The sequence below is a fragment of the Rhineura floridana genome, chromosome 3, assembly GCF_030035675.1.
Source record: "Rhineura floridana isolate rRhiFlo1 chromosome 3, rRhiFlo1.hap2, whole genome shotgun sequence".
Taxonomy (NCBI): domain Eukaryota; kingdom Metazoa; phylum Chordata; class Lepidosauria; order Squamata; family Rhineuridae; genus Rhineura; species Rhineura floridana.
In genome coordinates, this window is record NC_084482.1 from 44,726,027 (window position 1) to 44,753,000 (window position 26,974).

Genomic DNA, 26,974 nt, shown 5'->3' on the forward strand with positions numbered 1-26,974 from the left:
AAGATAGAGAGGTACAGAGGCAAAAGCACTAACCCCCTCCCTCCATCTACCCACCCTTTTGTCTTCACAATCTAGCATCCCCACCACTACCACATTGCTGCTTCTTGATTATTATTATTTTATCCTTACACCAACCCTGTGAGATAGGTAAGGCTGAGAGACCATGTCTGGTCCAAGGTCACCCAGTGGGCTTCATGGCTGGGTAGGGAGCTGAACCTGGATCTTAGCCCAACACTGTAACCCACTGGTGTTGGGAGACAGGACGGTACATCTTCAGACTGGGGGGGAGGGGGATACCAATTTGAATGGACCTTTGCATTAAGACAGCTCATCAGCTGTAGGGCACAATCAGCTGTAGCACGGGGAGCTTGCACACTACAGCTAATCGCTATCAGCTGGAGTGTGGCTGGAATACAGTAGGGTCCCACTTTCTGGCGGTTTTTGCCTTTCAGCGGCAGCCTGGAATGTAACCTGCCGTATGAGTGGGGCCCTACTGTATAGGTTAGTAAGACTTGTTTTTCTATATGCTTGGTAATTCTGTCTAACAATACCTTCCACCAGCTTCCCCACGACAGATGTAAAGCTAACTGGCCTGTAATTTCTGGGAACTCCCCTAGATCTCTTTTTAAAGATTGTGTTACAGTGGCCACTTTCCAGTCCTCAGGGATGGAGGTTGATCTTACCACAAGTTACATATTTTTGTTAGAAGATCAGTAATTTTACATTTGAGTTACTTAATGATTTGCCAGTTTTTATTTTGTCAATAAGGCCTACAACTCTGTCTTGTCACCACTATTAGCTCTTCAGACTCTCTTGCTGCGAAAGTTAGTTCAGGCACAAGGATCTGCCCTATATTGTCTGCTGTGAAGATAGAGGCAAAGAATTCATTCAGCTTCTCAGCAATCTCCTTATCCTCCTTTAGCACATCTTTGACTTCTTTGTCATCCAAAGGTCCAACCACCTCCCTTGACGGTCTCCTACTGCTAATGTATTACACAACTGTTTGGTTTTGGTCTTTATGTTTTTACATAGTGCTCCTCAAATTCTTTTTCAGCATCCCTTATTATCTGTTTGTATTTATTTTGTCCATGATTGTGTTCCTTTTTGTTCTCCTCATTTGGACAAGACTTCCCTTTTCTAAAGGAAGCAATCTTGTCTCCCATAGCCTCTTTGATTTTGTTCATTAACCATGCAAGAATCATATTGGCTCTGGTGGTACCTTTCGTGATCTGCAGTACACATTCTTAGACAACTCCCAAACATTTTGGAGCAATTTGACCCTTCTAATTTTGCCTTTCAACTTCCCTTTTAGCAATCACCTCACTTTCGGGAAGTTTCCTCTTTTGAAGTAAAATGTGACATCTTTACCGATAGCTGCCAGCCTCAAATTTCTAACTTAGAAGTGCAATTACATAGCTTTCACAACTTCCTATAAAAACAAGTTTCCTTAAGTATGAAGCACCTGTTTTGTCCTTTAAAGCCTGCTGTTAGCTTTATTACTAATAACAAATCTTTATTACATCTCTTCATATCCATCTCCTTTCCAAGATGAGCACTTTAACTTTTTAAAATTTATTTCTGCCATGAACCTTCTACTCCCCTGCTATGATTACACTGAACTTTTTTTAAAAGGTGGGCTGAGCAAATAAGTACACACAAGTGTTCAAGGCACAGCGTGTGCAGTGACAACAGTGGGCTCTGACCAGCACAAACAGTTCGAAATGACAATCCTATGTTGGCCCCCAGCCCAGGATCTACTCCCACTGGTGGCACAACACTACACCTGCCATTGTGGTGTCAGATGGCCCTGGTGTCTGATCCTAGGTGCTCATTAACAACTTCAGATAAGGATCCAATTCAAAGTAACTAGTAGCAGCAAATACTTCAGGAACAGAAACCTGCACATGCACATATATGTTTAAATAAAAAAAAATATTTTGGGTGGTTTCACATACATGCTGCCTCCCCTGCTCCTGATGTAATGCTTTTGTATACTACTGGGGGCATGGAAAGCATCCACTGGCATGGTAGGTACTTTTTCCTCTGTTGCCCATGCCCTAGGGTGAACATGGGAAAACAGACACGCAAGGCCAAATGGACAACAGGAATCAAACAAGTAGAGCACCTTCCCCACAAGGAAAAGCTAAGGAATGTGAGGCTTTTCAGTTTAGGAAACCATGGGTGGGGGAAAATAACTGATGGAGCAAGGCATACCAGAGATTAATAAAATTCTGTATAGTATGGAGAGAGTGAACAGAGACATTTCTCCCTTAGGGTCACACAGTGACAGTAGATTCAGACAACAGAAGAAAGTACTTCTTGATACATTCAGCATATTAATTCATCACCACAAAATCTGGTAATGGCTACAAGCTAGATGTAGAAAGTATAAAGTTCATCATAGATGGATCCACCAATAGCTATTAGGCACAATCGATAAATGGAACCTCCATGTGCAGAGGAAGAATACCTCAGATTACCAGAGGTTCAGGACCAACAATGGAAGGCCACTATCTTTATGCCTTGCTTGTGAACTTCCCAGAGGCATTTGGTTGACCACTGTATAAAATGTTGGTTTAGCTAAGCCTTTGAATTGGTACAGTAAGAGTTTCTTTATGTTCTACTGCATAGCCCCCACTGAATGGAATGTCAGCACATACAAGCGCTGATTGAAGCATCCTGGTCAGTGCAATGGTGAGCACTCAGTCCCTCAAATGAGAACCATCTGAATGAGCCCGGAGACACTTTGTCAAAAAGCCAGGAACTTCACTGGTCAAACCAGCGCGCAAGACACAACCCCCAAAAAGATTCGTAGCAGGACTTGAGCTCCAAAGAAATCTATTACATTCACATTTCTTTCTTTTTTTTAGTTCTGCTTCTCACCAGTCCAAACCTCTCACCAGCTGAAAACCAAAATATAGTTATGCCAACATGTGTAACTAATAACTTGCTGGAACCCAAGGGCTTCAGCAGCTCAATTTTAAAGGACTCTTCCATTTTCAAAACTAAGATTTTCCATTAAGAAGCCCAATCAAGAAAAAGAGCTGCAGAGTTTTTTCTCTTATGAAAACTTTGATAGTTTTCATCATAAATTTTGGAAAATAAGGAAAGGAGCCAGATTGGCCTAAGGCAATTCCTGGTTCCTAAATCATGCAATGATGCTACAGTGCACAGAAGAAGGGTGGAGTGCAAAGGCATCTGCCAAACTGGGGCAGCTTCAAAGTTCAAGCAAGGTTGTCCATTCCTATGATAGAGGCTTGATTGATTTTGATAATAAGGGGACAACATTGTCATGGACATACTTTGTTCTAGCCTCGCTAATTCCAATAGGGCTAAAGCAGGGATGGGGAACATATGGCCCTCCAGATGTTGTTGACTCCAACTCCCATCAGCCTCAGCTAGTTTAACTAATGGCAAGGGATGATGAGATGATGAGTCCAGCAACTTCTGGAAGACCACAGGTTCTCCTCCCTGGGTTAAAAGGAACACTTCTCAGAAAAAAACTGGCCGACTGTTTATAGTGCAAGATGATTAGTTTTTCTGAAGGCGATGCAGTGAGAATGAGATCCAGCCAGCGTGAGCAAGAAGATTCAGATCACTCATCTTTATGATATGAGAGTGAGCAAACTTCCCAGCCCCTTACCTGCCGATTAAGACGGACAGAGAGGATATTGCTAGAGTAACTGTAGTTACAGATTTCTGTCCCTTTCTTGAAATGGTAGACGTTCATCTGCCGAGGCTTCATGCGACTCACCACCACCACCAGGCTACTGGAGAAGAGGCGCTCTACAATGTAAACATCCGGGATTTCATCTGGATAGTGGGGGGAAAGAAAACAAGAAAGGAATGGAAAAACCAGTGCTAAGGGGAGAGGGGAGAATAATCTCTGCAATGTGCTGACCAAAAGGGCAAAACGCTGAGTATTGCTTTCTAAAGATTAGCCTCAGCTGGCAGAGCTTCAAGTCGGCTACTTTTAGGGCTGGGGCACTGCATGTGGGGAAGCAGGGCCAAATGGTTCATCTCCTAAAGGAATTTACATCAGCTTTTTCACAGTCTTTGTAATATGTTAACCTGGGAAGCCAGCTCTGCTGCTGCTGAGAGGGGTGCATGGTAAAACAAGCTCTAATGGAGTTTTTCTTCCTCTTAGTCAAGGGACGTGCACTCCAACAGAAAGGAAAAAGGTTGAATTATACAGAGCCAACTGATAAAATAGGACAACCCCTGGAAATGGAAGGCCCACTGTGGGGTGGGAGGAAACGAAATTGTTTGTTTGTTTGTTTGTTTGTTTGTTTGATTTATACCCCGCCCTTTCTCCCAGTAGGAGCCTAGGGTTTCCAGATGTAAGGGACAAGATGTACATCATTTATCACTTCCCTGTTTGACAGCCTCAGTTGGAAGAGATGACCCTGGCTTTCCTGAAACTAGAGAAAAGGGGAAAGTTTCTAGGCCAGTTTACACAATAAATATCAGATGATAAAGTCCTCATGCTGGGCACTTTCCCAAAGCCTGCTTGCACCCAGGCTATCTTCGCCAGCAGTTGCTTCCAGCCCAACTTACTTGGCATGAGCTAGCAAACAGGGTTTTTGTTTGTTTTTCACAGTCCTAGGCAGAGGGCAGAAGTTCAAAAGTATGTTTGTCAGCTAATGCAACAGAAATGCTGGGGAACGCAATCAAGGGATTTCAGGATGCCAATGGATCTCTTGCACACTCAGACTTGAAAAATGGGATCCTGGCCCACATGTAATCCACTGGGGTTATCTTAAGTATTTTCAGAAGCAGTTTTCCTCTCAACAGAGATAAACTGGAAAGGAAGAGGAGGAAAGAGCTATTTTTCTTCTCTGTTTTTCATCCAATGAAGCCGGGTCATTCAACGAAACTGCATATTGGAAGATTGAGGACAGACAAAAGAAAGTCCTCCTTCATGCTGCACATACCCTTACTGATCAGCCTTTTAGGGGACGGGGGAGATTCCCTGGATTAGATTTTTATTGCTGCTGCTGTTTTATTTGTATGGAATTTATGCTGATTTGTTGCAGTGTTATTGTTTTACTTTAGCTTTAATTGTTCACATTTCTGCCCTGGGACCCTCGAGCAAATTTAGTAAATATAGTAAATAAATAAATAGTTCAGCTGTGGAATTTGCTCCCACAAGATGTAGCAAAGGCCACCAGCTCGGTTGACTTCCAAAGAGAATCAGACAAATTCATGGAAGGTAAGTCTATCAGTGGTTACCAGCCATGATGACTATGCACTCCCTCTACTGTCAGAGGCAGGGTGCCTCTGAATGCCAGTTCAAGAAACGGGGAGAATGCTGTTACGCTCATGTCCTGCTTGTGGGCTTCCCATAAACCTCACTGTCCCATGCATCAGGGCTCTTCTCTTGTCACTCAAAAGTGGTCCACAAATAGCATTTCATCTTTCTTCAAGGGCCACATGGGGATGCCAACCCTTGACCTCCTGCACAAAATCCATTCTCCTCTTCTGCAGGATTGATCATGGCTGGCACCTTCCACTGACCACTTGGGCTGGAAAGCCCAATAAACCTAGACAGCCCTCCCTGTAAAGGGAAGTCTCCTTTGCAAGATGCTAGAAAACCAGCTCAGTCCTCTTCTACTTAAGTAGGAATGTTAGCTCAAGCAGTCGATGGACCACACTTTTTGTACCACTTCTGCAGAGTCCAAAATGAGGAGTCTTGTCTAAAACAAGCATTTCACACCTCAGATTATTATTTCAAACTGTCTTCACATGTTTGTAGATCTCCTTGCCTTGGGTTCCACTACAATATATTGGTTTGGAGGAAATGCTAAACCATAGTTTAGCATTGCAAGAATGAAGTGCTGTAAGCCTCAAGCTCATATGCTCCCCCCCCCATGACCATGAGAAGTTTAGAAGCGTTTGATTCCATTTTAGATTAATCACAGCTTGCCATGTTGTCCAAATCCATACAAACTGTGCTTAATCTTAACTATGGCTAGTGAAAATAAGCCAACTTCGAACTTCCCAGGAGGATCCCTCCGCCTGTGCTGCCTCTGAGATGGGCTCCCATCTTGGATGAAACTTATCCAGTTTTAAATTCAGTCAGAAGGGTTTTTTCTGACTGGGGATGATTTCTTCCGGATAAGGAAGAAGCGTGAGATCTGCCACATAGTTTTGTTTTGATTGTTGGAGCCTGGAATTCGTCAGAATTGTCTGTCTTCCAGCAGTTCAGACAGAGCGAGGATTTTATGCTAGCTCAGCTGGATAAGTGACCCGTTTTTTTTTAACAGACTAGCAGGCAAACCTCCTGTCTACATTTATCATTTTCTTATCTATATAGCTAAAGAGATTTGTCAAAGTAACAGCAATTAAAATAACCTAGATGAGGTAAGACTTTCCTTCTTTATTTACGGAACTAAGGGGGAAGAAAATATAAATAGCTTATCTTTTTTTTTTTTATTGCAAAAAGCTGACATGGAAAATTGCGTTTTAAAGATTACAACGGATGAGAGCGTTCTGATTGGGAGAGATAAGAAATCTTTTTGATTTACAAGACTTTTGTGTAATATATATAAGGGACTATTTTTTCTGATCTACTTTTTTGTTGTTGTTGACGAATCTGCTCATTCTCTCTGCTACTAGTTATTTGAACGCTGTGAACTAAAAGCTGTTTTTGCACTTCTGGACATTTAAGAGATAAGGACTGTCTAGCGTGTGACGTTAGTTGGTTGGAAAGATTAACTCCTTTGTAACTGGATAAAGAAATAAACTGCTCTTTGCTTGGGACATTGAAAATTGAAGGAGTTTTGTTCTTTTGGTTTTAAGAATGGCAATTAAGAAGATCATGGATGTACAAGAAGGGACTTTATTTCTAGACATGCTTCAGAAAATAATGGATGGGATTAACTCAATAAAACAAGAACTGAGAAATAATAGACAAGCGTGGAGAACTGAATTTCATGAAATGAGACAGGAGCTGAAAGAAACTCAGGATTCTATGAGAAAGGAGAATAAAGATAGATCTGGAAAACAAAAAAAGGATGAAAGAGAAATTAAAGGCAAGGTTCAATCTATGGAGATTGGCTTAAATATGGACATGAAAAAAGATTTGGATTTCCTGGTTGTGACGGATCCTAGAGATAAATATTACAGTTTGGAATACAGCGCTGTCTCTGAAGGAATTGAAGAGATTGGAGATAAAGATATTATCGGTTCAAAAAAATTCCTGGACTGGAAGGATTTCATGGAACTTGAAATGGAGAAAGTTAATAGAATTAATCCCTGTTTTGTGTCAATGGAAAAACCTTCAAGAAATGTACTAGTGTATCATGTGGAAAAGAGGAGCAGAGATGCGGCTTTGAAACAATACTTCAGTGTTACGTTTGGATTTGATGGTAAGAAAATATCTGTGATGGAGGAAATTCCTATCAGACTTTTATTATATGACTATGACAGCAAGATTTTTGGGTGCGTAAAGATGGAAGATGGACCCAATATGGATAATGACAGAAGAGCGATTTGAAACTACTGGACTCAGTAGATTTGATGAGTCGGATTAATTGACATGTTTATTTAGAAAAAAAATTGATTGACATATATCTCAAGGATTGGAAACTTCTCTTTGACTTTTTGTGGAAGATTAAAATGATATGATGTTAATGAGATTTGAAACCAACTAAGATAACCGCTGGAGGAAGGTGATTTTATAATCTATTAAGATATAGGTTTGTTATATATTATAGATTTATAGCTGAACTATGACAAATCGGAAGTCAATATTTTTATATATATGTATTTTTTTTGTATTGTATTAGTTATTGATTTGTGTTGTTTTCTTTTTGTATTATTTTGGTTTTGAAAATTAGAATAAAAAAAATTAATTGAAAAAAAAAGAAAAGAAAAGAAAAGAAAAGAAGCCAACTTCAAACCATAGATTATGAAGCTGTCTTGATTTTGCTAGCCATAGCTAAGATTAACCACAGTTTCAGGTTCAGACAACACATTAAATTGCAGTTCATCTAAATGGAAGCTTCCTATTTCCTTGCAGTCGCACAAGAAGAGGCAAGGGGAGGGGGGAGTATGTAAGCCAAGACTCACTGAGACTCGTTTTGAAAACATTAAACCATGGTTTAGGGCTGCATCAAAAGGCAGCCGTTATGAAGACATACAATATGGTCCTATACATGTAATCTATACTCATTTGCAGCCCCAAACCAGACATGAGGCTATGAGCTGTTTAAAAAGAACGTGATTTTGTGGCATACGTGGCAAAGGCCATTTCAGGCTTTAACAGAAACATAATAACCAATGTGCCTGGAAGCATTGTTCCACTCCTCCTTAGTAAGACCTCATGGAAATACCGAGCCTTGGAAAAAGGAGCCTTGAGAAGATGGGGACAAAAGATTAAGCAACATGTGTGGATAGTTTTGAAATATATGGAGGAATAGACCTGATGTAGCCCAGGTTAAACATTTTAAAAGTCATCAATATTGTCTCTATAAATTCCATTGATTTTTAAGTGATAAAGTGCTTAACTCTGCTTGATCATGGCTACCTTCAGTAACAGGGGGACCAACCATTCACGTTGTCCACTAAGGACAGTATAAGAGGCAATGGGTTTGAATTACAGAATGGTAGGCAGGTTAAATACAAAGGAGATGTCCCATTCCAAACTGTTCAGTTTTAGAAAAAGTCTGTTAAGGTGACAATGGAGTTTCTTCTTTGAAGGCTTTCAGAGAAAGGATGCTTTTGCAGAAGATTGGTCTTGAACTCCTTACCACACTGTGATACTATAATGTAGTATCACTGCAAGAAAACAAGAAGATACTAGGGTTGTAGTTACCTAAGTCCTACTCAGAGTAGGCCCACAAAAGTTAATGCCATGACCTTCAATGGGTCTACTCTGAGTAGGTCTAGCATTAAATATCACCAGCTATCACAAAGAACGCCTTACTGGTCAGCTTAATTTAGCACAGGTTTACACAATGCAGTACTTTTTAGGATTAGCATGCCCCAGTGATTTGAATGGCACCTTATCCGACAAATCTTAGAGAGCTCTGTTTACCAATAAGTCAGGAGAAGAAAATCTGGTGTTGAACGTTTATCCAGACCTTAAAAATACTCATTGCGAGATGCCTAGCCTGCCAATTAATCTGTTTCTTTTGCCTACCCTATTGGGATGCAGCAATGATACAGCTTCAACAGCATATTTTGTAGCTGGTCACCTGCTCTCTCCTGCACTCCTGTGAAGAGCCAAACAGGATGGGGGCAGGTCAATCACACCTATCTTGACCATGCCACACCACTTTGGGGGGGGGCGAAGAGGAGATTCCATGGGGAAAGCCCTTAGGATTGATGCCTGCACTCTTGGTTGGGTCACCAAAATATTAGCTCAAATCACACAAACAGCAGCACTGCAGCCACTCATGGAAAGGCTGCTTCCATGTGGCTAGGGTAACATTTTAAAGGCCCCATTAAGACCACATTCTATTTCTGTATACAACCTGAGTTATTGAGAGCCAACTGGGCTGCCTTAAGGAATAAAAAGGTCCTAGATTTAAATGTCAGTTTTCCACCTAAATTCTCCCCCTCCCCAAATACCTACTGCAATCCACAACTGTGTTTTCCCAGTAGTGATTGTGCCTATTTGTTTTGGAGATATCATTCTGGATATTTGAAAATGATGACTTAATCCCTACAAGTCAGTAAAGGGTGCACAGCTGTACATTTAATCTACTCCAACTCACTGCTGAATGATTGGGACTGAACTGCTAACGCTAATGTGTTCAAGATTACTCCAGATTTATACTGATGTCAAAAACAGGATAGAATTTCCAACACTGTTTTCTTTGTGTGCAAGCGTCCCTTTAACACAGCTGCATCTAGCACAGTTTGAATACAAGCAAGGCTGCAGCCAAGAGATACCATCTGCTTTCTAGCAGGAAAGATAAAATGCAATTGCTCCTTTGAGGCAGGATAAGTGCCTCAAATGCAGAATAAAGCCTGTCATCAGCCAATATTTTGTTGTATCAAAACAGAACAGACTTACTGCTTTCATGGACCTGATCCAGCTGCTCCACAGAACTTAAGGAAAAAAGCTTGTATCCAGTTGTGGTTCCAATCGCCAGGGAACTGCAGAAGATAATATCAACATAATTTTGTGCAAGGATTGGTACATTGTGCACTAGATTGGTTGTTTGGCATCAGGAAGATTGGGTCTGATTGGGTTCAGGGGAAGATCAGGGAAGAGACCTACGGGTTAAGGGACTCATTCAAAAAGGTAGCTAAGGTTACAGGCCTGAGAATTGTATCTGGCCGACTACAAGGTTGCAGGCTACCCATAAAAACTAAGAATGACTTCAGAGAATGGAATGGCACTGCCCAAGCCATGTGGAGCCGGTAGCAACCCAGATGTGGAAGTACTTGGGGAGGGGAGTTGCTGTGAAGACAGACTGACCCGTAAGTATGCATACCCAGCTGGAAGGGTGAAAGAGAAGAACATTTAGACGTTTACCTGGGGTAATAAAGGCTAACATGAAGGATCTACACTGTGTAGTAAGGTGGAGAGAAGAGAGAGATCAACTGAAAGTAAAAAGGTCTGACTTGTAGGCATCTCTACTTAAGACTGTGGTATGGGGTAGCAAGCAGATCTCCAAATATGACAAATGTCAAAGCCATGTATTACTTGAATAGATTTATAAACCACTTGCCTTAGGCAGGATATATCTTTTAAAGAAAATTAAAAGCGGGAATGGGGACCTAAGTTCCAAACATAGATAGATGCCACCAAAATAGATAGATGCCACCAAGGTGCATTCACAGAATTAGCTTATTTTGCACTATTTATTCCACTTCTATTGGTCATAAGAAAAGGATTGAAGCTACTGCCCTTTATTGTTGGAAACCTCTAATCCAGACCCCTCTCTGGCAATAGAGATTTCTCCAGGGATTGGTCACACACTTCCAAACCTGAATTTGCAGCCATAACAGCTAAAAACTGACAAGAAAAATTGGCACACAATACTAAATTCTGTACTAGGACACAACTGCAGAATACAAGAGACCCCATTTATTACTTGCCTTAAGCAATCTTGATATAGAACTCAAAAAGTATTCTTGCCAGTGTACATGAAGATTTATAAGGGAGAAACAGGTCCCTGCCCTAAGAAGCTTACAATCTAAATTTAAACCATGGTGGTAGATGTGGGGGATGGGAGGAAAAGGCAATGGTAATGAGATAAAAAACAACCAGATGCAAAAGACTTTGCTTCAGTTGTGGATTAAAAATCAGGGTTAAACTAAGTCACGGATACAGAACTGGTAGCACAACAACATCTGGAGGGCTTAACTCCGGTCAACCGCAAACAGTGATGATCATGAATGCTGGGAATGTAGCCCAGCAGCAGCTGGAGGGCCACAGGTCCCCCCCCAACAAGTTAAAGTACAGTTCGCTCAATATATACATATTTATTTATTTATTACACTTCTATCCCACTTTTCTTCCACAGAACGTAAGGCAGTGTATATAGAATTCTCAAGTGTATTAAGTTCACAGGTGGCCTCCCATTCAGAAATTGACCAGACACACTGACCTGCTTAGCTTCAGTAAGATCGCTGCATCATGTGCCATCAAACCACTACCCTGGCCTACATGTTATATATTTGTGGACAATGAAGGAAGCTATCGGATGACTGTTCTCCAAGCAACAGAATGAGGGCTTGCTCTGCCAAACATGTGCATAACAGGCACAAAGGATTATATTTAATGCTATCATGCTGACTTGCCTGATCTAAGTAGTTGTACATTTCAAAGTTTCATTTGGTAATTATCTTAAAATATCCTAAAATGAAAGACACATTTGTGTACAACATAATAAGCACCCTTACCCGTTTTCTACCCACACTCGCTTAGTTCAAATATTTAAAAGCAATCACTCACTCACTCACACACACAAGCTTTTGACTTTGCCTTCACCACCTGTCAGAAATATTGACATTTACAAGCTAATTTTCATACCTTTTTTGACTCCTGCTTCAGGTCATGAATGAGAAGGTAATTAGGAGACTGAAGACAAAAATTGTATCAAAATATATCATAGTCATAGAAACTTTATTGTATATAGCCAAAGGCCTTAACAATATATACAAGTATTGGTTAAAAGGCCCTTCTGGTCAAAACACACGTTAAAAATAAGACATTCATTAAAAGACATTTATTAGAAAAAGAAAAAACACTCGTACCTTTGGGTAGGATTTTATATTACCACTAAATTCTTAATGTGGTGGGCCCTCAACTTCTTAGCTGCCAGTGCAAACTGGGCTACCGAGTATGTGATAAATAAATATTTATCAGCTAAAAGTTCCACTGCCACTTCTTAGGGCGTTCGATCAGAAAGCAACCGAATAATATATGATAGATATTTTTCCCTAGGGTCCAAATACAGGGGGCAGTACAACAGGTAATGGATTATATCCTCAATCTGATTACACCTGCAAATACAAATCTCTTCTGTGACTGGAATTCTAAGGTATCTCCCATCAAGATATGCAGAGGGCATCTGCTGAAACCTAAATGCCCTTCTGAGCTGGGAAAAAGTGAAAACCTCAAAGTAGTGAAAAACTACGTGATTGAGCTTAAATTGGGGATACCAAGAAGAGAAGCCAGCAGCAGCAATAACTGCCCTGTCTTGAGCAGCATCATGATTGAAAATTCAATTCCTGAGGGCGGGAAGACAGAAATTTAAGAGGTTTTCCATAGAAAGATTATACTCCGCAAGTTTGTCTTGGCCCAACCTCCGAATCTTAATTGCTCAAACCAGCAAAATTTGGTAGAGATCCTCCATTCTGTTTAATCTGCGCCAATATCTGAAATAAGAAAGGTGTATTCTTGCAGATATTGACGGAAGCCCGAGCTCGGCTCTAAGATGGGTAGATGGAGTCCCGGGCGGGAGCCCCAGCAACTGCCTCATAAATTTATTTTGGAGGACTTTCAACTCTTGCTTAAATGTTTCTCCCCATAATTCTGCCCCATAAAGCATTTGGGCAACAATTTTAGCAGCGTAGACCTTAAGAGTGGGTTTGATTAGTTGACCTCCTCTAGTATGGAAGAAAACCCTAAGCTGTCCAGCCTGCCTGTTCATCGTGGACAATAGATTGATTGCTATCCCATTCAAGCAGCTTGTTTATAAGGTATTGTGTATAGAGTTTGGAAACCACATCTAAAAGGCTAATATGTCTATAATTACGGGGGTCAGCTCTGTCACCCTTCTTGAAAATAGGCACAACAATATTAGATCACCATCCTGAGGGGTATTCCCCAGTAGAGTTGATATGTGTAAATAAGGTGGCTAAGATTGGTGACCACCAACTAGTGTCTAGGAGAAAAACCTCGGGAGGCATCATATCTTCCCCTGGGGCCTTACCAGGCCGAAGAGATGATATCAAATCCTCTATGTTGGTGGGAGAAACAGGCGGCCAATCAGGGAGGTTGGGAGATTTTCTATTTATGACTTGGGGAGAATTTATATTGCTTCCAAAAATGCCACTGAAATGGGAAACCCATGTTTCAGGAGTAATGGAGGGGGCAATCACAGGAGAGTTATAAGAGAGTCCTCCTTGAATCATACTCCAAAATTTACGGTCGTTCCCCTCAGTGAGGGCAAGGCCCAGAGATTTCCAGCTGTTAACAAAAAAGCCCCCCCTTTTCCTTGAGCATTGTTTTATATTCTCTCCGCTGTTGTTGCAAAAGGAAAGTAGCGTCATCAGTGCCGATGTTCTTCATCTGCCTTGTTATTTTATGCAGCTCCTTTTTCTTGAGCTTACATTCCCTATCAAACCAGGATTGAGGGGTTATACATTTTTTGTCTGATAGGGTAGTGGTTAAATGGGGTCTAAGTGAACCAATTATGTCCTGGTAGATCTCACAAATATTCCAGTGTTTATCAAGAGCAAGTTGACGTAGCTCTTGAAGCTGGTTCGTTTCCAGCAGCTGCCTTATGTTGGAACCGATTTTCAAAGACCATTTAAACCATCTCTCTCCTAGTAGGTGGCCCGCCATGCATAGATCTGTCAGCACCCCAGATTGTATTTCCTGTAAATCAAGGGTCAATCTAATTGGGAGATGATCACTTTCGGGCCTGTCTTCTATTGTCAAACACTTCACATAAGGAGCAACAGAAGGGGATCCTAAAATATAGTCCACCACACTAACTCCCTTATTGGTTATGTATGTATAACCCCTTCGAATGGTCTAGGTAGGTACTGTTAAAGCACACCAACTGAAATTTAAAAATTAAAAAGAAGAGGGCCTGACCATACTTGTTAATTGTTTTATCCTGTCAGACTCGTGGGATACTCTCTGCTTCCCCCAGATCTAAACCGAAGGCTTTTACCAGAGCAGAGTAATCGTTACCCATCCTGGATTAAAGTCACCACAAACTAGAAGGAAATGATTTGGATAAACCATGAAAAAGCTATCAAGCAGATCATCAATTCACTCCAGACCTTCTCTGCAAAACCAGAAGGTCTGGGGGGAAGATGGATATTGACACAGATGAGGGAGGCTGGTTTACATCCTTGAATAATTAGGACCTGGTGGTAGTTGGAGGCTACCCCAGCTGCCTCAATTCCGACCACCTCCAAAGAGGAAGAAATCAGGATAGCCAGGCTTCCACTGCCACGGCTCAGGAAGGAGGTTTTCAGGGCAGGTTGTTCCCAAATCTTATAACCTTGAAGGTTTAGGGAATTTTTCTCCAAAAGCCAAGTCTCTTGAAGACAGATAATATCAAAGGACTGAAGTTAGTGGATAAAATCCAAATCTACCAATTTATTCCTCCATCCCGCGATGTTCCATGATAGAAGATTTATTGGTTGGCTCCGCCGTGACAGCCTGGTAGATGCATGGTTGGGGGAGACATGTTTTGTCACTCTGGAGTAGGTGCACCCGTATCTCCCTCCAGGTGGGTAATAGCTTCCATGCTTAGGCTGGGCCTACTAACGTTTGAAATTGAAGTACCTGTGTGGATTGATGAGGGTCCGGCGGGGGCAAGGTTCTTCCCTGGCAAGCTCATTTCTTCTTCTCCGAAGTATCTCATATCTTGCCAGGTGGTGCCCTTAGTTGCCCCAAAATTATCAATAGATATTAAAGAGGCTGGGTCCCTTCTAATACAACTTTGGTCGCTTTTATTACCTATAAGGTTGATTTCAGCAGTGACTTGAATAAATCTCTCTTGTTTGGGTGGGAAATTTGACTGGTGAAGTAAAGCAGGCTCCTCCTGTGACTTCTCTTTGCTAGAAAGTCTATCCTGCTCTACTTGCGTGTTTTCCAAATGAATTTTCAAGCGCGAGAGACTGGTCACTATTTCATTTTGTTCCTCGGAAGGCAAAGCTCTAAAGGAATCTACAAGTTGTCTTTCCTCATGGATAAACGATTCCTTCTCCTTATAAAAATGTTGTCTCATTGAACAGTCTCTATCAAGGTCGTTCTCCTCCTGCTCCTGCAAACTTAAGCCTTTATGCCCCAAGGGGGATACTTTAGGTTCTTCATTCATGGCGAAGTCTATCAGGTCTGGGGTACCACCGACCTCCTTCCCTTGTCTATAATTTGAAGGTAGAAGCCCATGATTACCCCAAGGCTGTGGGTGGAGCCAAATTCTCAAAAAATCTTGAGATTACAATACCCCTCTCAGAAAAGGCATCTCTACGGGCATAAATGGTACTGGCTGAACCGCGCTTGCTGAAAGTAACCACTGCACGTGTAGAAATATAATTATAAAATATATATTCCACATGGGCAATATTACCTATAGACAGAAGGCCCGGAAAAGCTGCATTCAGAATTCCTAGCAAATGTAATTTACAATCATATTGAGATAAAAGCCCATCAGATTTAGGGTGGTTTACTAGGACTAGCTTTTGATGGTTCAGAACTATATTCCAGATATTATCTTTTCTGCAACTCTCCTGTGATGGTTTTCTTTTCAGTGAAGTTAGGGACAATGGGTCCTACATAACATTATCTGAAACCAGGTCCTGATCTGATATGAGAGGAGAAATAGGTGAGGCGGGCTGAGCCAAGGTATCACCAAGGTGCGGTTTTAGATTGTCACCATTGGGTTTCTTATTTAAACACTGTGTGGCTTTTTGTCCTGCCTTCTGCTTAGGGCCTTTGTCTAGCTGTTTGAAAAGTTTTCCGAACTCCATCTTCTTACAATGCATTGGCTTTACATTTTTGACATTTTTACTTTTCTTTAAATTGCTCTTTGGATTTTGATTTCTACTCATTCTCGTTCTGGACACTTTCCTTGTAGGCTCATTTGCTTGAGCCCCGGTTTCACTTGGCTCTGTTACAGAATCAGCAACTCCAAATTTCAAACCAGTCTTTTTAATTATTTCAGCCAATGTAGTTAAGGTTGTTACATTCTGAGAGGAAGACTTTAATATGTTCAAGATCTTTCATTATCATAAGAATCCAGCCTTGAATTAGCATTTCCAGTAAACGTTCCAGTGTGCTTCCTTCATTTACTACCTCTGGCTGCTTTGATACTTCGGGCTGAGTGGGGGACTTTTTTCCTTTATTTTCATTCCCAACGCTATGAGCCGGCTCAGCAGTATCCTTAAACAACAGTTCATTTGTTTGGACATCCATTTTTTGTTGTCGTATTATCTCTGGAGGAGCCATTTTCTCAGCTAGAACCAGCTTGGAAGCAAGGTTCACAGAGGATGAGTCCTCAGTTAAATCAGGGAGATTATTTTTAAGGTCCAAAGACCATTCAAGGAGAGTATTTGGGAGGGTTCAAAGAGTGTGAAGGCTCAACTCCCACCTCCATTTCTTCTGCCCTGCTGAAAAACTGGGTAATTTTTGTTTGGTTACCCCTATCATTTAAAACGCTATTCCCATCGAGTGGGGAAATGCCTAGATTCCTATAGCCCTTTCTGGTGAGGACCATTATGCTACTGAAGTCAACGGGATATCCAGGGATTTGCAATGTTAGGGGAGTAATTAGTGAGAAAGCTCACAGTCCTGGCAGAATGTAAATCTTGACTTTCCTCGGTGCGCTTTTAATTCATAAAATCCAGTTTACTTACTTACTTAGCTGTTGCCGCAGTTCTTATCTTATCTCCCTTGAGATATTCAGGTCTTTGAGTTGCAGAGCGGTTGGGGAACAGTTCCTCCGACTGCAGTGCCTCCGACTAATTATATCTCCAAGCCACTACAGCAAAGTTCAGCAAAGCATGTCAGGATGCAGATAAATAGAAAAATACCGGTAGGATTAAAGTTGCTGTAGTTGCGTTCTTCTCAGGCTGGAGATCAGGGGGAGTGCAGTAAACTGAAACAACTGGAGATAAATTGCAGAGCACTCAGCAAACACGCCCGCTACTCAGGGCGCCATCTTTGAAAGCCCCTATCAAAATATATCAGAGGATGTAATCCCACACACACTTACCTAGATGTAAGACCAACTGAATACAGTGGGATTTACTTCCAACTAAACATGCATAGGATTACACTGCTCATCTGTCATCAAAGAGCCCAGTAAAAAGCAGCTTATGAGTGCAATCCTTACCAGAATTGTCTCAGTGTAAGTCCCATTGAGTTGAATAAGATCTATTTTTGAGTAGACACAGTTATGATTGTGCTGTTCTCTACTAAACCAAGATTCCCCCCCCAGTTCGCTATTTCTGGGGTTAAGGTGTCATACACAATGGTAACTGCACTGGGATCCAATGAATAGAGCAATCCTCTGGGGTGCCACAGCATCTGATTGTCCTGATGCACAACCTATACTCTGGACTAGGCCTATTGTAAAGACAGAATATGGAGAAACCAATTGGTTCCCCATCAGAAAGGGTGTGAGACAGGGGTGTACTTTATCACCCTACTTGTTTAATCTATAAGCAGAACATATCATACGAAAAGCTGGATTGGACCAAGCTGAAGGAGGCGTGAAAATTGGAGGGAGAAATATCAATAATTTAAGATATGCAGACGATACCACACTCTTAGCAGAAACCAGTAATGTTTTGAAACAAATGCCTAGTTAGAGAAAAGCACAAAAGCAAGACTACAGCTGAGAGTCAAGAAGACTAAAGTAATGACAACAGAAGATTTATGTAACTTTAAAGCTGACAATGAGGACATTGAACTTGTCAAGGATTATCAATACCTCGGCACAGTCATTAACCAAAATGGAGACAATAGTCAAGAAATCAGAAGAAGGCTAGGACTGGGGAGGGCAGCTATGAGAGAACTGCAAAAGTTCCTCAAATGGAAAGATGTATCACTGAACACTAAAGTCAGGATCATTCAGACCATGGTATTCCTGATCTCTATGTATGGATGTGAAAGTTGGACAGTGAAGAAAGCGGATAAAATAAGAATCAACTCATTTGAAATGTGGTGTTGGAGGAGAGCTTTGTGCATACCATGGACTGTGAAAAAGACAAATTAAATCAGAACTATCACTACAAGCTAAAATGATGAAACCGAGGTTATCATACTTGGGACACCTGATGAGAAGATAGGATTCACTGGAAAAGACAATAAGGCTGGGAAACACAGAAGGGAGTAGAAAAAGAGGAAGGCCAAACAAGAGATGGGTTGATTCCATAAAGGAAGCCAGAGACCTGAACTTACAAGATCTGAACAGGGTGGTTCATGACAGATGTTATTGGAGGTCACCGATTCATAGGGTCACCATAAGTCGTAATCGACTTGAAGGCACATAACAGCAATAGCTTTACATTGATGGAGGAGAATGGGGGAGATCTGCTGGCAGAGCAAATGCTACATCCTGTGTCCTGCTGTTTCACTTGCAGGCAGAGAGATGGAGGCAGCTGTGTCTTTTACCCTACCATTGACTGAAATGGGAGGGAATTCACTGTGTTATGCCCAGGGCTGGTATCAAGTAGCACCAATTCCAGAGGCATATCAGTAAACAAAGAGGTTTAGGAGGTGGCATCTCTGTGCCCACCTCTGGCACATCTTATTTCCCCACCCCTCGATCTGCCAACGCAAACACCTATACTGGCAGACCTTTCTGAGGGTGGGCTAGAAGGTTTTAAGTGGGATGTTGTCCCGCAGGCATACTTCCGCCTCTGCTGGCAGAGCAACACTTCCTGAGGCCCCTCAGCTGGCTAAGCCAAGCAGCGAGGATAGGATTGAGGTCTGAATTGACACAGGCACTTACCGTATATTCCGGCGTATAAGACGACTTTTTAACCCCGGAAAATCTTCTCCAAAGTCGGGGGTCGTCTTATACGCCGGGTGCTGAAAAAGAGCGGGAAAATTAAGTAAAAAAAAAAGCTGCAGCGGGAGTGGAAGCAGTCGCACCCGCCGTCCAGAGAGACCGTTGCGACGAGGAAGGCAACGCAGCGAGGCTCAAGAAGTTACTGCCCTGAGGAGGGAAGCCTCGGCAGAGCCTGAGACGAATTGACTCGAAACAGCCAGATACAGGAGGGAGAAGCCACAAAAGGCTCCCGGGGAGAACTTGGGCAAACGGGGGGTAACGGCGGGAGCTGCAGCCGCAAGCTCCCGCTGGGAATAGAGAGAACCGCAGCCGCGGTCTCTCTGATGGCCGTTAGACGAAAAACAGGAAAAATTAGCGACCCGGGTCAGGAAGAATCCCCCCCCCAAGGGAGTTCCCCAGGAATAACAACAACCTTTTAAAACAGCAAGCGCGGCCGCTTGGATTCCTGCCTGGCTTTCTAAGGGTTAAATTATAGGGATTGATTCCTAGAGAGGCAGGAAATCTGGGAAGGAGCGTCTGGGTCCTCCAGCGCATGATCTCCTCACCGTCTTGCCTTCTGCACGATCCTTGGAGGCTGATGCGTGGAGGGAGCAAAGCCATCTTACCGCGAGGTTCCTCCTTCAACCCGGAGCAGCCTGAAATAGGAGGCAAAGTTTCACCTCCGCCTCTGTCCAGCCCGCCCCATCCGCGCGGGGAAGCTGGCCTTTCTCCTCCGCGCCCAGGAGGACCTGGTGAGCCCCCAGCCACGCTTGTCCACTTGGGTGAAGGGACAGAAAGAGAGAGAGAGAGGTGAGGCGGGTTGGAGAGAAGGGGACGGGGAAGTCCCAAGTGGGGTTTCCAGCCAGAATCTGGAGGGAAAAGACTTGGGGAGGGGGGCGCTGAGAAGATCAATCGAAATCTCCCCTCCTCAGTGGGGCGATGTTCTGGGCCACGTGATAATCCCTGGATTTAGGAGCATAGTAAACTACCTTATATAAGACTTATATAGTTTATACAGCGAGTATATCCCAAACTCTATATTTTAACTGGAAAAGTTGGGGGTCGTCTTATACGCCCAGTCGTCTTATACGCCAGAATATACGGTACTGCAATAAGGCAAGGTTTGTGCTTGACAGTCAACCAAGCCAAGTAGGTAATCAAAACAAAATAGACAGAATGCTGTTCTCTAATGTTTGGTAGCTAACATCCTTATCACTGCTCCCCCTAAACTACAAGACAAAGACTTTGTAGCAACATAATGTATTAGTTAAGGGACTTCTTCCTCTTTCTTAATAATCGACATATAACTTCCAATATATATATTATTGGATACTACTTCATCTATCAACTTTTACAGCTCTCTTTTCTTGAAACAGAAGGATTGTGCATGTGTGCACATACACACACACTCATTTCTTGATCTTTTATAATTCCCAGTTCCCCATTTTGCCACACATCTAAATCCCAAAGTCCACACTTAACAGCTGTCATTGACCTACTCTGGTCCCCAGCCTATTCACACCCATACAGGGGTCAGAAGTAGCCACAAAAATAAATGCACCTTCACTTCTTAAAACGTGCCTTGTGCCAATAAGCAGAGACTGGATCTTTAACACATGGCCAACCTAAACCTCAGACAAACACTTCCTTTGGGATCTGAATGTCACTGTTATATAGCCATTTGCAACCAGCCAAGCTCCCAGGCATGAACCGGATATAAATAAGCGAAGCAAACCTGTTATGCAGGAAATGTCACACAAGACAGAATTAAACACTGCAATAGCCTTTAAGTGCCATTAAGCTGATCCAAAGAGACATAGCTCTACAATGGCATAACGAGGGAGGCTGCTAAATACTGATGAAATTGGGTATATTGTGAAAGGTGTAGCTGCAACTCAGAAGTATTTGAGCATAGTTTGTTCTTTTTGTGTGTGCGCAGTTTGCTCCACCATTCTGCTTTTCACAAGGCCCTCCCCAAAAGGCAGAACACACTCCATGTGTCTGATCAGGTCAGTTCTATTATTGAGATCTATAATGGAGTTTATTTACTGCAATGAAAAATACCAAGAATAGACCCAACCTGTATACAACACTTTCTGGACTACCGTAGGGCCCCGCTTTACAGCGCTTCGCTAATACAGCGGTCTCAATTAGACACAATTAGACTAAAGCCCTACTCATACGGCATTTGTTCTGCTTTTATGGCGGTTTTCGGGCATCACACACCATTCTATTCAATGGGTTCTGCTTTACAGCGGTTTTCACTTTACAGCGGGGGTCCGGAACGTAACCCGCCGTATGAGTGGGGTCCTACTGTATACTATGCAGGTAAAGCATTGTTTGTCCCAACCAGGGCTGTGGAGTCGGTACGCCAGACCTTCGACTCCGACTCCTCTATTTTTCTACTGTTCGACTCCGACACCTTCATAAACGGCAAATGTATATTAACTAGTGATAACACATTTACTGTAGTAAAATGGTAGCACAAGGCATGTCATCACCACCATGTGAATCCAGAGCTTGGAAAAGTTACTTTTTTGAACTACAACTCCCACGAGCCCAATCCCTGGGGCTGATGGAAGTTGTACCAACTCCGACTCCACCCAAAATTGCTCCCAACTCCGACTCCACAGCCCTGGTCCCAACATCCAAAAAAAATTCTATATGAAAAGCCAGCATGTCATGAAAAAACCTTCTCCCACCAAAGCTTCCCAGCCTAAGCCTTCTCCCTGCCCCCTGCAAAAAAAAAATTAGTGCCCTTAAGTACAGGGAGTTTGATGTTAGGGACTATTCAAACATATAGTCTTCCACTTGCAGTTTAAAGTGGTGCAGCTCAGGATGGATTGTACTATGCAAGATTTCTAAACATGTAATTCTGCTCTTAATAGCCAGCTGACTTGAAGGGCTGCAGAGCTAGCCTTTTATTACAAGCTGAAGATCTTAGGTCCTTAGGAATGGAATAAAGTTTGATTTCTGCATCCATACCAGAAGGTTCCTTAGTCTAACAGATTATCTGGGAGATAAGAATTGACTATGCCTTACATTCATTTACTTATGCTCAAAATATTGGAATATAACTGCTAATATTTGGGTAAGAACCTGGAGCAAGACAGTGCTTGCTTATCTGCTACTGATCCCCCTGTCTGCTTTTCCAGCTTCTTGCCTTTCCCTGCTATTTCATGCCTGGAACAATTTCTAGCTATTTTCTTCTTTTATTTAAATTTCCTCCTCAAAATCCACTTCTTCAGCAAAGCTTTTTATGACTCACTCTAGCCTTGCCTCGCTTGCACTTTCATCTATCCAATTTTCCCTTCCCACCCACAACTAACATCTAAACATTCTTGACTGCTTCACCTAAAAGCCTAATGTAGGCTTTAAACCTTTGGGTTAGGGATTGTGTGACACACACAATACGATACAGTACTTAGTACTCAGCAGATTAAAAATAAAAGTTAAACAGCAGCAGTAAACGTGATGCTGCAGCACAATTTTGGAACATGGGATGTGGAGGTCCCAAGTCTCCTGTTTGCTACAGATTTATTGTGCAACCTTGGGTAAGTCAGAGATAGCTCTCGATCTTTAAATTGGAAATAAAAGTAACCTAGGTTATACCACTGCTGAGAGAGCAAACAATAAAGACAGTAAAAGCTCTGCAGAAATCAAGAGTACTATTATGATTAGCAATAATATATACACATATATATAAATGCACATACACACCCACTTAGATTCCCACATCTGTGATGAAGGACTTCCCTAACACAGAGTCAGAAAATTGCATCGATATGAAGACAGAGGTTGGTCATATTTGATGTTACACTAAGTTTTCAATCATAGCTTAGGATATGTCCAAACGATGTGTACCTGCATGCAACCCCTATCCTGTTGCTTCACTCTGCCTATCTTGTGAGTGGCAAAACAAGCCAGGATTCAGTACTTACCCAGTACTGAATTCAGTACTAATTCAGTACGACCTGCAAACTATGGTTAAGTGCTTCCAAACAAGCCAGGATCGTAAGCAAGATTTGAACTAGGGATTAAAAATTGGCTTGTTTGGAAGCACTTAACATTAGTGTGAACATCATGATAAGCTATGCTTAAGTTCTGAACCCTGGCTTGTTTGCCACTTGCACAAAGGGGAGGAGTGATACGGAAGAAAGGGGCTGTGTGCAGGTGGACGTATCCTGGCTCATGAAGGTCTGAAAGTTTAGTGTAGCATCTGAATGTAGGTGAGGTCTCATTGGGATGCTCCGTTTAATGAGGAGCATACTCTGAAGATACATAATGCAAAAGCCCAGCCTAATTTATTGGACACTAATTCACCCTGGAACCTTTGATTTGGCCTGAAGCAGTCACATCTGCGAGGCGGATGGGCATACACAGGAGACTCTTTGTTTGTGGTGAAATGCAGCTGCTGTGTCTTCATGCCAAAGAGAATCTTTCTCCTTCAGAAGACAGTGTTCCCACTACAATTTTACACATTTACCTGAGATATTTAATTTAGGCTTTGTTCTGATTTAGAAAAGGTTTCAATACCATATCACATGATATGCTTTTCTGAACCTCCATGATTACAGGAAATACACTTCTAAATACCAAATGATAAGGACAAATGGGTTGGTTAGCTTCTCTATGACATACTTGTGAGCTTCCAGAGACATCGATCTGGACAGTGTTGGAAACAGACTGCTGAACTAATGTACCTTTAATCTGATCCAGCAAGGCAATTCCTTTTCTTAAATTTTCCTTCCTGAGCTTAATTACCAATGTCATCTGTGTGCCCTTTAATTTGCCCACGATTTAGATTCTTTTCAGTATAGTATTAATATCAAGTCACAAGATCTGCAACAACAGTTCACCCTAATGGTCTACCCAACTCCAGTATTCTACCTTTGACAGGGGGGTATCAGAGGAAGTGATAAAAGTAAGGAGCAATCCCCCCTCTGATGTCCACTTTCATATCCCAAAAACAGCGGAAAACACCTTCTAATATCTGAACCCAGAATGTGTCATATCATGTTTTAAACTAATCTGACTTGCGTTCGCTGTGCCCTATGGCAAAGTGTTTCATAGACTTAATTAGACATCAACAAGTACAAAAGCCTTTCGCCTTTTGTTTGCTTTAAACCTGCTCCCTACTGACTTCCTTCAATGTTCTTTTTTTCTTGCATTTTGGTTAAGAAGAAAGTTATTTCCTGTTCACATTCACATACATATATTTCTGGCACAGGTGCTGCTTTTTCTCCATTATAAAATAATAAGATGTCACACCTCAAGTTCATCTTGCTTCATATCCTGTTCAAGGCCATTCCATAGAATTTACAGTGACTTGCTCTGCACTAAGAACCACATTGCTAAGACATTGGAGACAGAAAGCTTATTGTGCACCTTAACAGCACTTACTTAATGTGATTTGTGTATCACTTTATATCCTATTCAATGCCAAACTGTAGTTGCGGAAGCCTAACAACACGCTTATTTGAAAATTGCTATAAGCCTTAACAGACCTTGTGTGTGAGAGGGAGAGAAAGCGCAAAATAAATTATATAGATGGATGGATGGATGAGATTGGGAGGGGGAAAGTGAATGAGAGGGTATTTCGCCTTTATTAGTTTTGATTCTTAAGCACTGCTTGACATCCAAGAATCAAACATATGAATCTCTGTAACCATAAGGTTCTGAAACTTGTTTTTATAGGACCACAGGACTTGTTGGGACCTCAGGGAGAATATCATGCCATAAGCCTGCATCAGAGGAATTCAGAAAAACACACCAAAAGCCAAACTGAGCCAATTCCAGTTTCAGCAACACCAAAGCCTGCTTCATATATTACATTGGAAGCAGATATGCCTTAAAGCTTTAGCAAGTGCTTTTTTTGTATACCGCATGAACACTTCAGCAATCAGAAAAGTGGGCCAGCCGTGTCTCCCTACATGTTGCTTATGAAGTATAGAAGCAGTAAAGAGATGCACAGTTACCTCACACATTGTAGAGTAAAAACAAGGGTATGATAAAGCTTTGACATGTACTTAATCTACTGTATTGCATGATATGGCCCTACAAGGTAGTATGCCTTGACAGTAACAGGCACAAGAGATTAAGCCCTGGGAAAGGGATCACAAAGTTTCCATTTAAAACAGGGAAGGAAAGCCTGTGGTCTTTCAGATGCTGTTAGACTCCAACTCCTATTGGTATCACCAATGGTCACGGATAATGGGAGCTGTAGTCCAGGTACTTCTGGGATGGCCACAAGCTCCCCACCCCAGATTTAAAACCATTAGTCTCTCTTCTGTTGGCATCTTTCCAGTTAAATGTTTAAGAAGCAGGACAAATGAAACCATACTTAGCATTTAAGCTGTGAACACACCATCGTGGCATTTCCTGTTGCCTTTCCTGTTAAACAAGGTTGCCTTTCCTTTACATTTGGCCCACAAGGCAACCACAGGAAAGAAAAGAAAATCATAGGACATCATCACAGGCCACTGCAGCCAATGCATGACGCTGGATAAAAGAGAAAGGCTTTGGGGTTTGGCTTCAGTTTTTTGGAAATACCAAGCTATTCTTGAGCTGGTGAAAGGCTAGTTTACAGAGAATCATTGGACTGAACAGCCCAAAGGCTAGCTACGTTCAAACCTATACCCTACAGAACGGGTGGGGATAGGGGAGAAAGCATGTTAATCACATAATAGCCTGCATATTAGCCACACATTAGCCTGAGTTTAGTGAACCACGTACAGAGAGCGGGAATGATCAAAAGTTGCTATTATATATCTTCAACTTAAATGTATTAGCTATCAATTAACTCTGTAGGCCGTTTTCATAATCCCGCCTGCCCCTTTCTCCAGCCTAGATTCTTTCCTTCATTTCTTCTCTTCCATTATATCAGCGTTCCTACTCCCAAAAGCGATCCTTTCCCGCCTCGGATTATCTGGAGAAGAGAATGCTTTCGGTCCCTGTGCCGGGAGGGGGACGGGCAGAGAGCGCGGGACCAGCCCTGTCCTCTCCCCACTTACGTACGTGCAGTCCTGGTTATAGGAAAAACAGGTCAGCGCCTCAGACTCCCCCTCTCCGCCAGCGGCCTCCATGGACAATGATAGCGCCGAAGCCCCTGCCTCGATTCCGTCCCCTCGCACGGGTTTGGTACCTGCCCGCCGCACTGAGGACCGCCCGCTGTCACAAGTCCCCGGTTCCGGGCCACGACAGAAGCAACAACAAATCTCATAGCCACCACAGACCTGAGGGCGGTGCCATCTGCCTGGTTGAGCGTTCCTATTGGGTAGCGAAGGTTCGAACAGGCCGTCTCGTCCCACCCCTAAGGCGGCAGGGCGCAAGCCTGCAATCGAGGCAAGGCGCAGAAGCCCTCAAGCCGCGCCCATGCCGCCAACAGGGCCGGCAGCGATTGGCTCGGGAAGTGGAAACAGCTGATGGTGCCCACGTGGTTGTGTTGTGATGGTTGCATCAGACTGGAATGGTGACAGCAGTGGACGGTAGCTGGGCAGGAAAGTCTGAGGTGCCCGCCCTTTTCCCGGTCCCTCCTTGCAATGCAAATAGGACCGTTTGCGGGGTTGACAGCATCCCTTTGTTTTGTTGTTCTTTGTTTTAAACTTGATTATTGCAATTACCTCGTTGGGGTTTTTTTGGTAAGGGGCAGCCCTTTATCTGCGTAAAACTCTTAAGTAGAATGACTACTCCAGAATAAATGACTCAACAATTACATCCTAAGACTACAGCCCTATGGATCCTTTTTTTGGGAGTACATCCAACTCAACTCA

General features: G+C 42.5%; 1 protein-coding gene across 6 annotated transcripts in view; it reads right to left on the minus strand.

Annotated features, from left to right (window-relative positions):
* Nucleotides 1-26,486, minus strand: part of WIPI1 (WD repeat domain, phosphoinositide interacting 1) — a 73,825-nt gene extending 47,339 nt beyond the window's left edge. For 2 of the 6 annotated variants that reach the window (XM_061615620.1, XM_061615621.1), the window contains exons 1-3: nt 26,220-26,431; nt 10,025-10,107; nt 3,644-3,813 (exon numbers count right to left, since the gene is read on the minus strand). In XM_061615620.1, coding sequence (XP_061471604.1) covers nt 3,644-3,813; nt 10,025-10,107; nt 26,220-26,287 — 321 coding nt within the window. In that variant the 5' untranslated portion in view covers nt 26,288-26,431. The other 4 variants (XM_061615623.1, XM_061615619.1, XM_061615618.1 and 1 more) reach the window with 4 other exon arrangements.
* Nucleotides 26,487-26,974: the final 488 nt, after the last annotated feature.